The following is a 16,806-nucleotide window of genomic DNA, read 5'->3' on the forward strand; positions in this document are numbered from 1 at the left end:
CAGCTTGGATTCTGCAACCTCAGAAAGCAAGAGTGATCTGTCCCAGCTCTGCCAAACATCTTGTTTATGTACTGCGATCGGCAGCTTGCAAATGGTTAACTATATGCAAAAAAAGTCAGCATAGCTGTGAAGTATGCCCTGAATTTTAATTGGGGAAGGAAAGGACAACTGCTTCTGGATGATCTAGCGTGCACTCTGCTTGAAATATTTTCAATGAGATGCTCAGCACTCTGTCTCCGGCCAGAGGCTTTCACTTTATAAAGTGACGGGACTTGCCAAAAAGTGATATTGGAGAAGAAAGTACACGGTGGTTAGTGTTTTTCTTTTTCTTTTTTAAATAAAGAAACTGAATTGACTTTGAGCATCTCTTCCAGCTGTGCATTACAGATAACGTCAGGAAGAGACTCTGCTTTACAGGTAAGATGAATGTTTCCGGGCTTTGGGGATGCCTAGTTTTTCATTATCCTAACGTGATTGAAATGTATATGTTTGCCCTTTTAAAAAAATATAACTTTGCATTAAAGGGGATCCGGTTTCATTCTTGTTCATTGGCACAACTAATGCTGTAGCAGATGCCTGTGTTCTCTGAGCAGCAGACATTTAGTCCAACAGCTGGCTGCAGAGAAGAGCAACATAGAATAATATGCCACTGTAATTTTTACAGCATGCAGTTTGCTCTTGGACATTAAATGTGTGTGCTTTCTGGGAAATAAAGATCACTTCCACGTGCCACTGTTGAACTTCAAACCTAAGCGGAATATTAAAGGATTCTTTGTGTTTTGTATGCTACTTTTATTATTTCCTGACTTAACAGTGCTTTCTAAAAAACATGTGAATGGAGATTTTTGAACTCCTTAACAGTGAATCAGATATTGTCAATATAGAATCACTCTGCACATTTGTATGCATTTCCAAAATGGTAAGATATTGTTTTCTAGGAAATATTGAAGAGTATAAAATGCATATAGGATGAAAAAGGCATGAGACATTTTCATCTGGAAGTTATTTACTCTTTGTTAAAGAAGCTATGCCTGGTAAAATGAATAGTATTCTTTCTTGGGAATCTATGGAGAAGTACTTTTTAGTGTTTGTGGAAGCCAGTCCACAAGTTCAAGACCCCAACTACAAGCTCCTTGATTTTAAACATAGTTCTCAGAGCTGTTTAAGATTAAACTATTTTCCTTTGGAGATGCTGTCTGCTAACCTTTCCTTTGTATGGAAAGGCACTATGTTGTTTTGTTTCTTTGGTTACATCCGACCTTTCAGAAACTTCATACTATATATGTTTTCAATAAAACAATGCATTTTCTTGGGATAAAAGTTTGTTTTCAGGCTTATTGATTGGGGTCTGGGATGTTTTATCTGATTGTGAATTTTAATCAGATTCAAAGTTACAATATGCATTCCATCCAGAAAAAAACGAAAGCAGTTACAATTTTGAGAAGTTGATTAGTTTTAAGATGTGGTGTTTGTTTACCTTTCAATGTAGTTTATATAAATTTAAGGTACAATAATTAAAAAAAGGGATTACGCTTAGATACTATTAGTGATGCATTTACCTCTCACTGCTGACATTCCAGAGTTAGAATCTTTATTAAAAATTGCTGTTTCAGATGCATATCTTAAAATTTTAAGGAGCTAGAATATGTGATTTTGTTATTGAGAACTATCATTATCTATTTAAAATATAAGAAATATTCTCAAATATTTTAGTATAATGCAATTTGTTTCAGAGTTCCTTGTTTGTGACTTTCAGCCTTATAATAAAAGAAATCAACTTCTAAATTACGTGACATTCAGTGCCCTAAAGCCTGTTCAAGACCTCATTAGGAAGTCATTTCCTGGGAGCTTATATGAGGCTTTGTTTATTCCTTTAAAATAGCCAAAGATGTGTGCTACAGATCAGTTTTCCTTCTTTAGTTTCATGATACTAACCTTATTTATAACAGGATTTAAAGTAGCAGTAAGTAAGTCTAAAAATTCAATATAAAGTGTGACTGAAGTGAAATTTGAATGAGCACTCTTAATCATACATATCTAACACTAGCAGGCTGATACAAACTACTCTAGACAGCATGGTTAAGACAAACTTCTTTTTATAATGTTCCACTTTATTACATGGTCAGAGACATATTTCCTCAATATTTTAAAGTAACTAATGAAATTATTAAGTATATTGAGCCCAAGTCAAAGCAGGTTAAAGCACAAACACATTATTAGATGTTACATCATGACATCAATTTCAAAAATATGAATAAAAATATGTATAATGCATGCTTACATATATAATACCCTTTTTATCTATCACCTTAAAATTCTCTACAGTTCTCTCTGCTTTGGCCTAGTCCCTACATATTTATCCTTTTACTTTAATCCTTTGGCCTCAGATTCATGTACTTTGTGGTTAAAAAACATCAAGGTTGTTTCAAATACACACCTTTGCATTATATCCAAAAAGCAGAGGTCCAGTTAGCCAGCACCTTTGTCATCTGCAGAAATGCAGTTCACTTGGCAGATGTGAACACAACTGGTGATATAATATTTAAATTCTCCTTCACTTAACTTTTATAATTTGATCACAAGGCAAGTCAAAAGTAAATTAAAACACACCTGTCATCACATTAGGAAAACGTAAAAGACCATGTAGATGCAGCAAAGTATTTGTATTTTCACAGTAATCAATGTTTTTCTTTGTAAAGGAAAACCTATCATCAGATTCAACTCCTCCCTGCTTCTGCCCACTAAAACCCATTGTCATTGCATTTTTATTTTACAGAATTAGATCCCATCGCAGGACAACATGAAGCTGTGGATTCATCTCTTATATTCATCTCTCCTCGCCTCTGTGTCTTCACAGTCCCAGTCTACAGGGTCCTCAGCCAGAGGTTCTTGTGATTCTCTCTGCAACTGCGAGGAAAAAGATGGCACAATTCTAATAAACTGTGAAGAAAAAGGCATCAAGACACTATCTCAAATAAGTGTGCCACCATCGCGACCTTTCCACTTAAGTTTATTAAATAATGGCTTGACAATGCTTCACACAAATGGCTTTTCTGGGCTTAGGAATGCTATCTCAATACACCTTGGATTTAACAACATTGCAGATATTGAGACTGGTGCATTTAATGGCCTTGACCTTCTAAAGCAACTTCATATCAACCACAATTCTTTAGAAATTCTTAAAGAGGATACCTTCCATGGACTGGAAAATCTGGAGTTCCTACAAGCAGATAACAACTTTATTACAGTGATCGAACCAAGTGCCTTTAGCAAGCTCAACAGACTTAAAGTGTTGATTTTAAATGACAATGCTATTGAGAGTCTTCCTGCAAACATATTCCGATTTGTTCCTTTGACCCATCTAGATCTTCGTGGGAATCAGTTGCAAACACTGCCTTATGTTGGTTTTTTAGAACACATTGGCAGAATTTTAGATCTCCAGTTGGAGGACAATAAATGGGCCTGCAATTGTGACTTACTGCAGCTGAAGATTTGGTTGGAAAACATGCCTCCGCAGTCTATAATTGGTGATGTTGTGTGCAATAGCCCTCCGGTTTTCAAAGGAAGCATACTAAGCCGGCTGAAAAGGGAATCGATTTGCCCCTTTCCACCAGCGTATGAAGAACATGAGGACCCTTCAGGATCATTACATCTGGCAGTCACATCTTCAATAAGTGATGGTCGCATGTTACTCAAGACCACATCCCCTTTAAAACCACCCACCAAAGCACCGGGGTTGACACCGTATATTCCAAAGCCGTCCACTCAACTTCCAGGACCCTACTGTCCTATTCCTTGTAACTGCAAAGAACTATCCCCATCGGGACTTCTAATACACTGTCAAGAACGCAATATTGAGAGTGTATCAGATCTAAAACCTCCTCCACAAGATCCTAGAAAGCTTATTTTAGCAGGAAATATTATTCATGCATTAATAAAGTCAGATCTAATGGAATATGACACTCTGGAAATGCTTCATTTGGGAAACAATCATATTGAGGTTCTTGAAGAAGGATCATTTATGAACTTAACAAGATTACAGAAGCTCTATTTAAATGGTAACCATCTGACCAAATTAAGTAAAGCCATGTTCCTCGGTCTTCACAATCTTGAGTACTTATATCTTGAATATAATGCAATTAAGGAAATATTACCAGAAACCTTTAACCCAATGCCTAAACTTAGAGTCCTGTATTTAAATAACAATCTGCTACAAGTTTTACCACCACATATATTTTCAGGTGTTCCTCTAACAAGGATAAATCTTAAAATGAACCACTTGACTCATCTTCCTGTAAGTAATCTCTTGGATGACCTTGATTTACTGACCCAGATTGACCTTGAAGACAACCCCTGGGATTGCTCCTGTGACCTTGTTGGACTTCAGCAATGGATACAAAAGTTAAATAAGAACACCGTGACGGATGATATCCTTTGCACATCTCCAGAGCACCTCGCCAAGAAGGAATTAAAAGCATTAAATAGTGAACTTCTTTGCCCAGGTTTGGTCAACAACCCAGCCCTGCCAACTCAGACTAGTTATGCAATTGTCAGTACTCCTACAGCTGACACTATTTTAAGATCGCTTACCGATGCTGTACCACTATCTGTTTTAATATTAGGACTGCTGATTGTGTTCATAACTATTGTGTTCTGTGCTGCAGGGATAGTGGTTCTTGTTCTCCACCGCAGGAGAAGATATAAAAAGAAACAAGCGGATGAGCAGATCAGAGACAGCAGCCCCGTACATCTTCAGTACAGTATGTATGGCCATAAGACCACTCACCACACCACTGAGAGACCCACTGCATCGCTCTATGAGCAGCACATGGTGAGCCCCATGGTTCATGTCTACAGAAGCCCATCCTTTGGTCCAAAGCATTTGGAAGCAGAAGAAGAAAAGAATGAGAAGGAGGGAAGTGATGCAAAACATCTCCAAAGAAGTCTCCTAGAACGGGAAAATCATTCACCACTCACAGGGTCAAATATGAAGTACAAAACCACAGACCAATCGACTGAATTTTTATCCTTCCAAGATGCTAGTTCATTATATAGGAACATATTAGAGAAGGAAAGAGAACTTCAGCAATTGGGAATCACGGAATATCTGAAGAAAAACATTGCTCAACTCAAGCCCGATATGGAGGTTCATTATCCGGGAACCCATGAAGAGTTAAAATTAATGGAGACATTAATGTACTCAAGGCCAAGGAAGGTATTAGTGGAACAGACTAAAAATGAATATTTTGAGCTCAAAGCTAACTTACATGCTGAACCTGACTATTTAGAAGTCCTGGAGCAGCAGACATAGATGGAGAGTTTGAAGGCTTTTTCAGAAATGCTGTGATTCTGTCTTAAGTCGAAATCTTGTAAATAAGTGCCTTACATGAGTGTGTCATCAGTCAGAATTTAAGCACAGCAGTATTTCCATGGGGAAAAAAGAAAGAAACTCAGGGATCAATGGGAGAAGCCATTGCATTGTATTTTAGTAATTTTGTCTGTCCCCAGTAAAATAAATCCTTGCATGTAAATCATTCAAGGATGAAAGTAATATTTCTCCATACAGAAGTCCTCTTACTCATCTGAAAGAATTGACTATATGAGTAACCACATTTTTCTTGAATTACTGTACTTGTGGATTGAATAGAATTGGATTTTGTCATTTTAAAAGTATACCTGTATATGTAGTTATAGTATGTAAGGAATATATTGTTTATATAACCAGTATATGTATTGAAAAAAAATGTACATTGTCAAATGAATCTGATTTTATTACAGTAAAGGCAAAAGGAACTGGATCTTTAATGTTACAAATAGTAATAGGTAAGGAAAAATATAGACGGTTAAATTATATGGGCTATGAGTGAGCCAAAACTTTGAACATTTGAGGATTTTAAAAAATGCCCTGGCTATGCTTTCTGAATTTAAAAATCAAGAATGATTAGTATTATGGGGAAATGAATAAGCAAACTTTTTGGGTTTTCTGCACACCTTGTGTGGACAATCTTACTGTAAATGCTGCTGTGAACTAAGGTATTCAAAGTTTGTGTTCAAAGTTTAATTCTTATTCTCGGAATAATTTTAAAATGCTACTGATATTCAACTGTAAATATGATTAGTGCATATATTCAGTTTAGTTTCCTTTATAGCTTGATCCTTTGTAAATTTGAATGACCATGATAGAAATATGTTTCTTGTGGCAAGTAATTCACAGGTGTAAAACAAATAGGAAAATGTGTAATTATATTTTTATTGATGTATGATAGTTGCCAAAAATTAGTTGCAAAAGGCACTTCTGAAGGTAAGTGGTTTAAGTTGCCTCGAGAGTGGCACAATGTAGCTTTATTTTACAAGAAAGTATAGCTAGATTTCTATGAACTATTTATTCTGTACAGTTTTGTATATTTTTGGTTCACAAAGGTAATTATTCTTGGGTGCCTTTTAAGAAAACTAAAAATGCTTCTCAGTACAATAAAACTAAAATGAAAACCCTCTTTTTAAATGTACTTTCTTCAATGAAAGTCAGGATTAACACATACACTTACATACACATATGCACACATACAAATACAAAATGAGACTTCTGCTTGTTGTCCAAACAGAATCATCTTAATCACCATCTGCAAAAAGGCCATTCAGTGTTTGCGTGTGACTGAGACAGAGCCACACTTAAAGTCTGACCAGTAGTTCTCCTTTTCCAGTCAACCATGTTCCCACTCATCACAAATGGAAATTATTTTTCTTCTTGGTTGATTATACAATCCACCATGCAGCAGATTTTCGCAAAGCAAAATGGGATTAATCAGGCAACCTAGTTTGTTTTTTGAACACCAGGCAAATCCATGCACCAGGTTAGGAAAGAACCAATTTCTTATTAGGAAGAAATTTCTCCATGTTAGTTAGTTCTATTTTAGTGATTCCCGAATGTTTGATTTCCAACACTCAACTGTCTGCTCTAATAGGAGAATATATTATTTCTTTGATTTTGCCCGAGAGTTCCTGTTGATGAACACAGTAGGGGCCTTTGCTGCATGGTGTGAAGACTAAGTAGAAATCTATTACTTTACCATATCACTAAAAATTTTTATTTTTATATATTTATTTATTTTTAAAAAATATTTATTGTTGAAAGAATTATATTGTTCCTCCTTCCCCTCCATTAACCTCTTCCAGCCCGTTCCCATTCTCGCCCCCTCCAGGTGCTCACCAGCCCATGGTCTATGTCCCCAGGTAATGCATATTTGCATACAAGTTCATTGGTTGATTTCTCCCCACCCACCCTTCCCTGCCTTCTCTCTGAGGTTCCACAATCAGTTCATGCTTCTATGTCTCTGGGCCTATATTTGATCATCAGTTTATTTGGTTCATTAGATTCCACATATGAGTGAGATCATGTGATATTTGTCTTTCTCTGACTGGCTTATTTCACACTGCAAAATATTCTCCAGGTCCATCCACGCTGTTGCAAATGGTAAGAGATCTTTCTTTTTTATTGCCATGTAGTATCCCATTGTGTAAATGTACCATGATTTTTTTATCCACTCATTCTCTGATGGGCGCTTAGGCTGTTTCCAAATTTTAGCTATGGTAAATTGTGCTGCTGTGAACATGGGGGTTCATATATTCTTTCCGATTGGTGTTTCTGGTTTCTTGGGATATATTCCTAGAAGTGGGATGACTGGGTCAAATGGGAGTTTCATTTTAAGTTTTTTTGAGGTAACTCCATACAGTTCTACACAGTGGCTGCACCAGTCTGCATTCCCACCAGCAGTGCAGGAGGGTTCTTTTCTCTCTACAATCTCACCTACACTTGTTGTTTGTTGATTTGTTGATGACAGTAAGGTTTTCTTTTAAATCATTGAATTATGAATAGAAAACAATCTAGAATTATGTGTTACAAGGTTCGTTGTAAACCTAAATTTCTCCATTAGTTTACAAAGTTGAAAAGGACAATGGTGAGAATTCTTTTTTGTAAGTAACACTAAGGGGAAATCTGTGTGCATATGGGATGCTAGATGTATTAGTCACTAAAAATATTCAGCACAGTAAGGAATAATAACCCTTCTAAAGCATGATTTTCAAAGTTACATTCTAAAGAAAAAAAACACAGCATTAATGTTATTGCACTTCTACTCAGAGTATCTGCCAGGATTTTCTGATTCCAATCAGGTGCATAAAGGTATTATAAAGACTTAAGAAATTTCCATGCCTGGAGGACCCTTGGAAGGACTCCATGAGTGCAGACAGAGACATGTCCTCAAGAACATTCTTCTCTTTTGGGTGGGGAAATATACTACAAAAAAAAACTTCATTCACTGTTAATTGCCTGAAGTAGTAATGTTCATTCTTCAACTTATAATTAAGGCAGAACAAAGTTGTTTATAAAGTCATGCAAATATGTCCACCAAATTAAATACATCCCCAAGATTAAAAGCCTGTGGGAGTCAGTATATGTTTTATAATAATGCAAAAATCATTACAGTTTCCAAAGGGCAAGATACTTAACAAATTGAAAAGTTTTGTTCACTATGACAACTTTCTTATGTGATTTGGTGCACTACAAGAAGTTGAGAGTTGAGAAAGCTGGTGTATTATATTCCCTGTTTGATTATTTACCTAAGTAGTCAATGTGATCTGTTTCTGTAATCAGTTGATAGATACAGAGTCCCAAGTTCTAACTCACTATCCTCAACCTTATTTACACACTTAGATATTCTACAAATAAATTAGACTTTTAATTGTCCTACATATTTTTTTATTTAAGCAGACAGTTTAATTTGCTCATTGCACATCAGTGCAAATTTTCTTTTATGTCACAATCTTGAATTTTAAATAGGGATACAAGTGTATCATCATACTAGATTAAATTTATTAAATTCTGTCAATCTGTTAGACATAGATTGTGCTAGTCCCAATTTAATAAATACTCTTTACTAAATTAACATAAAAATAGCTACTGTACATTTATGAAAGTGTTCTTTAGATATCTTCCATTGACTTCCATACTGGGATATAATTTTAGTCTTATTGGAATGGATTGTATCAATGACTGTTGTTCCCCTTGTATTAATCTCATATCATGGAGGAGAGAAGGTGTGTTTTTCCTCTGTTCTAACATTATTAACTAGAGGACTGGTGCACGAATTTGTGCATGGATGGGGCCTGGCCTGCAATCAGGATTCATTGGACCAGACTGGCCAGGGGAGGGGCCACAGGAAGTTGGCCTATGGGCTACCAGGGAGGGGCCACAAGAGGTTGGCTGGCCTGGGGGAAAGGCCACGGGAGGTGGGCCAGTCATGGGATGTTGGCTGTGGAGCTCACTGACCACCAGGGGGCAACCCCTACATTGAATGTCTGCCCTCTGGTGGTCAGTGTGCATATTAGCAACTGGTTGACCAGTTTTCCTGGTCATTATGGTCATTCTGGTCATTCAGTCACTTAGGCTTTTATACATATAGATAGTAAGTAAATTGAACTACCATCTAAATGACATTTAAGTTGTGTTGATGCTTTTTCCCAATTAATTTGCAAAGCTTAAACTTTGATCCAGAATTTAAGAATGTGATTTGAGTATTCTCTTGTTATTAAAATGCAACTTTTAAAAATGATGGTATCTATCTATATATAAATCTACCTATCTGTTTATCTATGAATCATCTATCTATCTGAAGAATGCCCAAATAAATAAATTTACATATTTTGGTAGAGGAAGAACTAATAAAAATGAGATGAATAGCTGGCTATGGTCTCAATATAATGCAATTTATTTTGAATTACTTATTTTTCTTAAATAACTAATAGTTATATAATCAAAGTCACTTTGAAAATAAGAGAAACACAACTAACTTGCAGAATTGTTGGACAAAAAATATTATTTTTTAAATAGAAGCAAACACATAAATAAATATCCAAAGAAAGCTTCCCAAATTTCACCAAGTATAATACTTACTACAAAATTCTCATCAGAGACTGTTCTATACATAGAAAATAATCCATGTTCCGAAAAATGCTGACTAATTGAGAAGTTTGGATCTACTGCTAATTGGTAGATGATCTTACAATGAATTTGAGGATTCCCTTCTATTTCTCTTTCCTGAATACTTTTATCATACAGGCACAGGTGTCTGCAGTTTTGTTCTTGAGAGGATGGGGTATCATAAGAAGATATGCTTTTCTGATAGGAAAAGAGACAAGTACAATTCCTTCTCAGTGGAGCAATCCTATGTGAGAGCAGACATATCAAGTATGATCCATTCCATGGGGAATGGACAAGCAATTAAAAATAAAATATTACTTTTGCCTTTTCAATTCCATACATTCTGAAACAATATCATTTGAGGTTTATAATCATAACAATGTCTCACATAAAAAAAACAAGATGATTATCATTGAATTATAAGGTGGAAATGTTATTAAAATTATATTGCTAACAAATTTTTATCTCATATAAAAATGAGTATCATTACCTGTTTTATAAAACACAACTAACATTTTTCAGTGCATTCTCAAATGCTATTCTGTGGAATATTGTCCAACTCTTATAACTAAAGAAAACAACCTCCATAAACCCTTATGTGATAGCACTAGTGGTGAGCTGTGAATCTGAAAAAATGTTTTCCACATTTTTAGTAATAACAAAATATTCTATCAATGGTGCTAGAAGATTAAACTATTTAGTTTTTTAAAAAATTAATTTATATTAGTTACATATATCTATTCTTATGCACCAGTATATGTAACAGAGGATACTGCCAGATGTAAAATTCTCCTCTCACTGCTTTGAAAGCATAAACAAATGGACAAATACTCTTCTGTTAGTAAAATCATTCAGTGGATTAGTGAATGAAGAAAGGAAACAAGCAAAATTTCACACACACACACACACACACACACACACACACATTCATGTATTTTTTATTAAGATTATTTAAAATGGTAGATTTTTAAATAAAATACTTTGTTTTAGAATTTTAAAAGCAGATCTGATCTTTCACAAACAATTTTTGCCTCTTACATCTCTTAGGTTCTATCAGTGACTAACTTGAATATCTGAGAATGATTAAGGCATTTTTCTCATTATTAGTCTTGTGTAAAATTTCTTGGCATTTAATTATCATATCATCACATTTGGTGCTATGGAAGTCTTGAACAGATGCTATATACAAAGGAATAATTTTGTTGCCAAAAAACTCTCTCAACTTTAAATTCATGGTGTTATCAGTGATGGAATCACAGTTAGTGAATGCATGTTAAGTGTTTTTCCATCCAATTAGTTGGTGTTGTGAGCAATCCAAAAACACATAAGCCCCTGTTACAATGTGTTTATGATTCATACTCTCAGAAGTTAATATAGGAATGTGTGGTAGAACAGGAAAGTAAGTGATAAAGTTCAGAGGAGTCATGGTTCTGGAAGAATAAAATCAGTTTAAATGTTTTATATATATTCCTTCATCATATAAGACTTTCATAGACACATTTCGGGCCTATTTCTAGCATTCTGAAGTACTTTGGCTTAGAAAGTATATATTAGAAAAGTTCCCTATATTATAGTATAGCAAATACAAGATATCAGCAGCACATCATAAACTTCTAGACTTTATAAATTCTAATGTTCTCTTTTTACAAATAAAGGAGTTAAGAAATTTGCCTTACATTATATAATTAGTAAGAGTAACAAAACCACAATTGGAACCCTGCTTGTTATAAAAGTGTATGTCTTGCTTTTACACATACTTTCAGTGTTTAGGTAGGAAAAGAATCAGACATTTAAGTTACTTTACACTGGATTACATAATTCTAGCTTATTCAAAATTACATATAAGACATTTTAGATACAGCTAGAAAAAATGTTGAATGGCAGTGAATTGAACAACACACACACACACACACACACACACACACACTACACACACATATATATAGTAGACAAAAACTTATTGTGTAGATTTAACAAAATTCAGAATAATTAATTACTATTTATCAATACCCCATATTTTTCAAACACAATTTATTAAGAATGTAATTACTATTTTATTTCAAAGAAACAAACATTGACAAAGAAAATACAAGTAGTTCTCATGATATTGCATTTATTTCAAACTTCTTGTATAATCAATATATAATTTAAGAATTGTTAGAATTAACACATATATACGTATATAGTGGTATCAGATATTTTTATTATTACATCTTTAAGACTTCTACATAAAGTGATTTTATCTCTATAGTTGCTTTTAAGCTAAAATTAAGATCATTATTTTAGTGAACATATCATTTTAATCCTAAGAAGATAGTATTATAAAGTGAGCAATATTTATCTTTTTAAATACACTTTATTTTTAGAACAGTTTTAGGTTCACAGCAAAATTGGCCAGAATATAGAGTCCCATATATCTGCTGGCCCTAAGAAGTACAGCCAATTTCACTATCAATATCCCCCACTAGAGGGGTGCATTTATTACAATTGATTAATTTCTTTTAATACATATTATCATCATAAGTTCATCATTTACATTAGGACTCACTGTGGATGCTGTACATTCTGCGGGTTTTGACAAATGTACAATTATATGTATTCACCATGGCAGTATTATTATACAGCATATTTTCACTTCATTAAAATCGTCTGCATTTTGTCTATTCATTCCTCCTTGGCAAACACTGATTTAAAAAAAACAAAAACATATTTTTATTGATTTCAGAGTGGAAGTGAGAGGGAGAGAGAGGTAGAAGCAACGATGAAAGAGAATCATTGATCAGCTGCCTCTTGCATCGCTCCCTTCTGGGGATCAAGCCCAAAAACCCAGGCATGTGCCCTGACTGGGAATCAAACTGTGACATCTTGGTTTGTATGTTGGTGCTTAACCATTGAGCTACACCAGCGGGCTACCGCTGATTTTTTTTTTTTTAACTGTATTCATTGTTTTTCCTTTTCCAGAATGTCATGTAGTTGAAATATACAGTGCATAGCTTCTTCAGATTGGCTTCAGATTGGTTTAGTAATAAGTATTTAAAATTCATCCATGCCTTTTCATGACTCAATAGCTCATTTGTTTTTGTTTTGTTTTTTTTATCACTGAATAATATTTTATTATCTGGATGTACCACAGTTTGTCTATCCATTTTCCTACCGAAGAACATTATGGTAGCTTCTAAGGTTTGGCAAGTATGAATAAAGCTGCTACAAATATTTGTGTACAAGTCTTTATGTGGACATACATTTTCAACTTGTATGCTTTCAAGGAGAAAAATTAATGAATCATATGGTAAGATTTATTTAGTTTTATAAGATCTTCCAAGGTAGCTGTCCATTCCCACCTGCAATGAAAGAAATTTCTGGTTGCTCCACATCCTTGTCAAATAAGTATATTTTCATGTGCTTATTTGGTTTACTCTTTAAACAGATTATTTGTTACCTTATTGTTGAGTTTTAAAAGTTCTATGTATATTTTGGATAATATTCCTTATCACATATGTTTTTATAAATATGTTCTCCTAGTTCAAGGATTATCTCTCATTCTCTCAACAGTGTATTTCAAAGAGAATATTTAATTTAATAAAATTCAGTTTATCAATTATTTCTTATATTAATCATGCTTTTGCTGCTTTCTTAAAAGTCATTACAATGACCAAGTTCATCTAGATTTTCTCTAATGTTATCTTCTAGCAGTTGTGTAACTCTACACATGATATTTAAGCCTCTGATCCACTTTCAGTTAGGTTTTGTGAAGAGGGTAAGGTCTAAATATAGTATATTCATGTTTCTATATGTAAATATATTTTTGCTGAAAAGGCAATATGATAAAATTGTAAAATATTACAACCAATTTAAATATTGATTATTTATAATATAATTTATTATAGTCTTTATATTTAATACACAATTACTGTTGATACTATGTATTATTGCATGTATGAGGGAGTCTAACATATAAGACAGAAAAATATCAAGTTATAAATATTAATATTGTCTTTGAATTACCTGAAGCTACAGAAATATTGAAAGTGAATGTAAAACATTAAGCTTAGCAAGACTCTTCTTAGCTGTGGTCTTAATATATTAATATCTACTTTGTACCTACAAGTTGACATAAATGATAAAGATAGCTAAATTTCAGTGTTTGCCTACCAGATACCTATAACCAGTTGCAGGTGCTGTGTACACTCAGTTCAATCCTTATATCAAACCTTTAAGTAATTCTATTATCCCTATTTTACTTATAAAGATGATGAGATTCAGAAATTTAAGTTGCCCCAAATCACACATATAGTTGGAGTTGAGCTCTAATTTTCCTGACTTGGAAGATTCCTTTTCTGCTACCTTATCATTGCCTCATCAATTATTTTAGAAAAAATATTTAAAAATGTAGATACAGTTTCATTTGATTGTGGAACTAGTATGTCATTCACATTTGCAAACATTTTAGTCTGTAATCACACTTATGATCTCTCTATATAAAACCCTAATATGCAAATAGACTGAACAGCAGAACAACAAAACAACGAACACCTGGTTGCTATGACATGCGCTGACCACCAGGGGGAATGCAGAACATGGCAGTCATCGGCAGCAGGTAGCAGAGCATGGAACATGGTGGGCATTGGGTGCAGTGGGGTGGTGGGTGCCAGACCAAGGTGCGGTGCCAGTGGCTGTCATCTGGGCGAGTCTCTGGTGGTTACTGAAAATTCTTTGTTCCTGCTTACCATAGTCCCACCGGGTGCTCGCACCTACTGCTGACACTGGCCCCTCTCGCACCTGCTGTCCACACTGGACTTGCCGGCCCCAATCGCTTGGCCTTGTCAGTGGGTGTGAGTGGTGGCTGCTGGACCCCATCACCTCTTAGGGCTTCTCCACCTCCCTCTGCTCTTGAGGGGCAATTAGGGCAGTAACCACTGCTCACACCCACTGCTGGTGCCCTGTGCCAGTCCTGATCACTTCACGCCATCAGCAGGTGCAAGCAGAGCTGATGCTGTCAAAGTATGAGAGCAGTGGTGGCAGGATTGGGGTTGCTGGGAGAGGGGACTGGAGCTGTGGCGGGAGGGGCTGGGCAGGGGCGTGGAGGATGGGCCAAGACCCGCCCTGTGCCCACTGCAGCCTCATGGCCCACAGTTCCTTTCAAGGTTCACGAATTCGTGCACTGGATCCTGTAGTATTGTTGTAATTTTGAATGTGTTTGTTTAACTTCTAGTCATGACTTAAACCAATCATTGTTATATGTAATAACTTTTGCAATTTGGAAGCTCTGAAGTCTCCATATGTTTATTTATACTTTATTTAATTTCCAAAAAATATTTATTAAGAAACCTGTGTATTTTAGACACAAGTAAAGTATTGCAATGATGACTCTTTATTATCTGAATACAAACTTGCAATATTATATTATATTGCAATATATATATATGAACAAATGAATAAATTTGATAATTTTAAAATTTGATCAGTGTAGTATGCTTTACAATAAAAAGCTTTTCTTTTGTAACATATATTTCCTCAATTCTCTGAATTTTTAACTCAGATGCCTGTACCCTTTTTATACAGAAATGCATCCACAAAGACTACTCTAGGCAACACTCAAAAATCATCTCTAAGAAGGAGATTACGTTTTCTCTAAGTGCCACTCATTATGCGTACAAACAGTCCCAGCTTTACTCTGTCTTTTTATACTGTGGCTCGGCACACAATGGCATGCAAGTCATGCATGCACAGGTGCCGGTTATGCCAGTAAGGGTATGCAGGTCGATCTCCACCTCCACAGTTCTCACAGATACTCTGCAAACAGACTTCCTGCTACTTTAAAAGCCTATTCCCTCATCGTCTGCCTTTGAAGATTAGAAATGCTAAAATGGATCTGCTTACTCTGCCATGGGAGGTTCAGCAATCCTTGCGAAACGATTCCTAAATAGTATTAAAACAAAGGAAAATGGAAAAGGGAAAGTTAATAGAGACCTATAGGCAAAATGTTATAACCAGAAGATGAGAAGGTGGAGGTTTAATTAATAAATAAAGATGGCCTCTTATTACCTGCTCCTTGTATTCTTGACTCTTCCATTCTCGGTGCTCCCCACCCCACCTTCACCCATCAGATTATCATTAACCTTCTACAGCCAAATGCTGGCCAGAGCTCCCCAGGAATCACCCAAGTTCTTTTGAATTTCACTCTTTCCATTTTCTCTCTAAGTGGATTAATCTTTCAGCAATGCTGTTATCATTTCCAAACAAAACAAAACAAGTTTTCTTGGTCATGGCCACATTAAGATGCTGTAGGAGGTTAATCAGTTGAAAACCTTACAAAACTTTAATACATGGAATGTAATATAAAATAATTGAACAACATTTCAAAAGGATAAAAAAGATACTTCAGAAAGAGCAAGCCATAGTCTGGCTTATATAAATTTAATTTTTAGAAGAAGCATGTGTCTGCACAGCCTCAATGGTTTAAAGAAAGTTGGTTCATCAAAGTTTGAAAACTTTCTGAACCCTACTCCTGTACTTTACTGTATCAACCCATTTTCAACCAATGTACTATCTGTTGCTAACATCTATTAATGAAATTATTCCCTCTGTAAAATGTGTCTGGATCAATGTAATCCAAAACATTCAATAACTTTATTCAGTATTCCTAAACTGGTCTATAATTATAAATTGGTACTGTTGGCTATATTAGTGAATGGTTACTCCAAGAACAAGTCTAGTGTCTAAGTAAATAATTTCTTTCCGTGCAACTATGATAACGTGATTGATATTGATCTTATGGAAAGAAATCTGCTTCCGGGTAAGAACAAAGCTGGTGCCAAGTTATCTACTAT

At 35.0% G+C, this 16,806-nt stretch overlaps 1 protein-coding gene across 1 annotated transcript; it reads left to right on the forward strand.

Annotated features, from left to right (window-relative positions):
• The first annotated feature begins 319 nt into the window (after positions 1-319).
• SLITRK6 (SLIT and NTRK like family member 6) lies at positions 320-6,492 on the forward strand. Its single transcript, XM_084878378.1, has 2 exons — positions 320-417; positions 2,777-6,492. Exon 2 carries the CDS (start codon positions 2,801-2,803, stop codon positions 5,309-5,311), a length of 2,511 nt encoding a protein of 836 aa, XP_084734504.1. The 5' UTR covers positions 320-417; positions 2,777-2,800; the 3' UTR covers positions 5,312-6,492.
• The last annotated feature ends 10,314 nt before the right edge of the window (positions 6,493-16,806 follow it).

This window comes from Pipistrellus hanaki, assembly GCF_964339955.1.
Source record: "Pipistrellus hanaki genome assembly, chromosome: 3".
Lineage (NCBI taxonomy): Eukaryota > Metazoa > Chordata > Mammalia > Chiroptera > Vespertilionidae > Pipistrellus > Pipistrellus hanaki.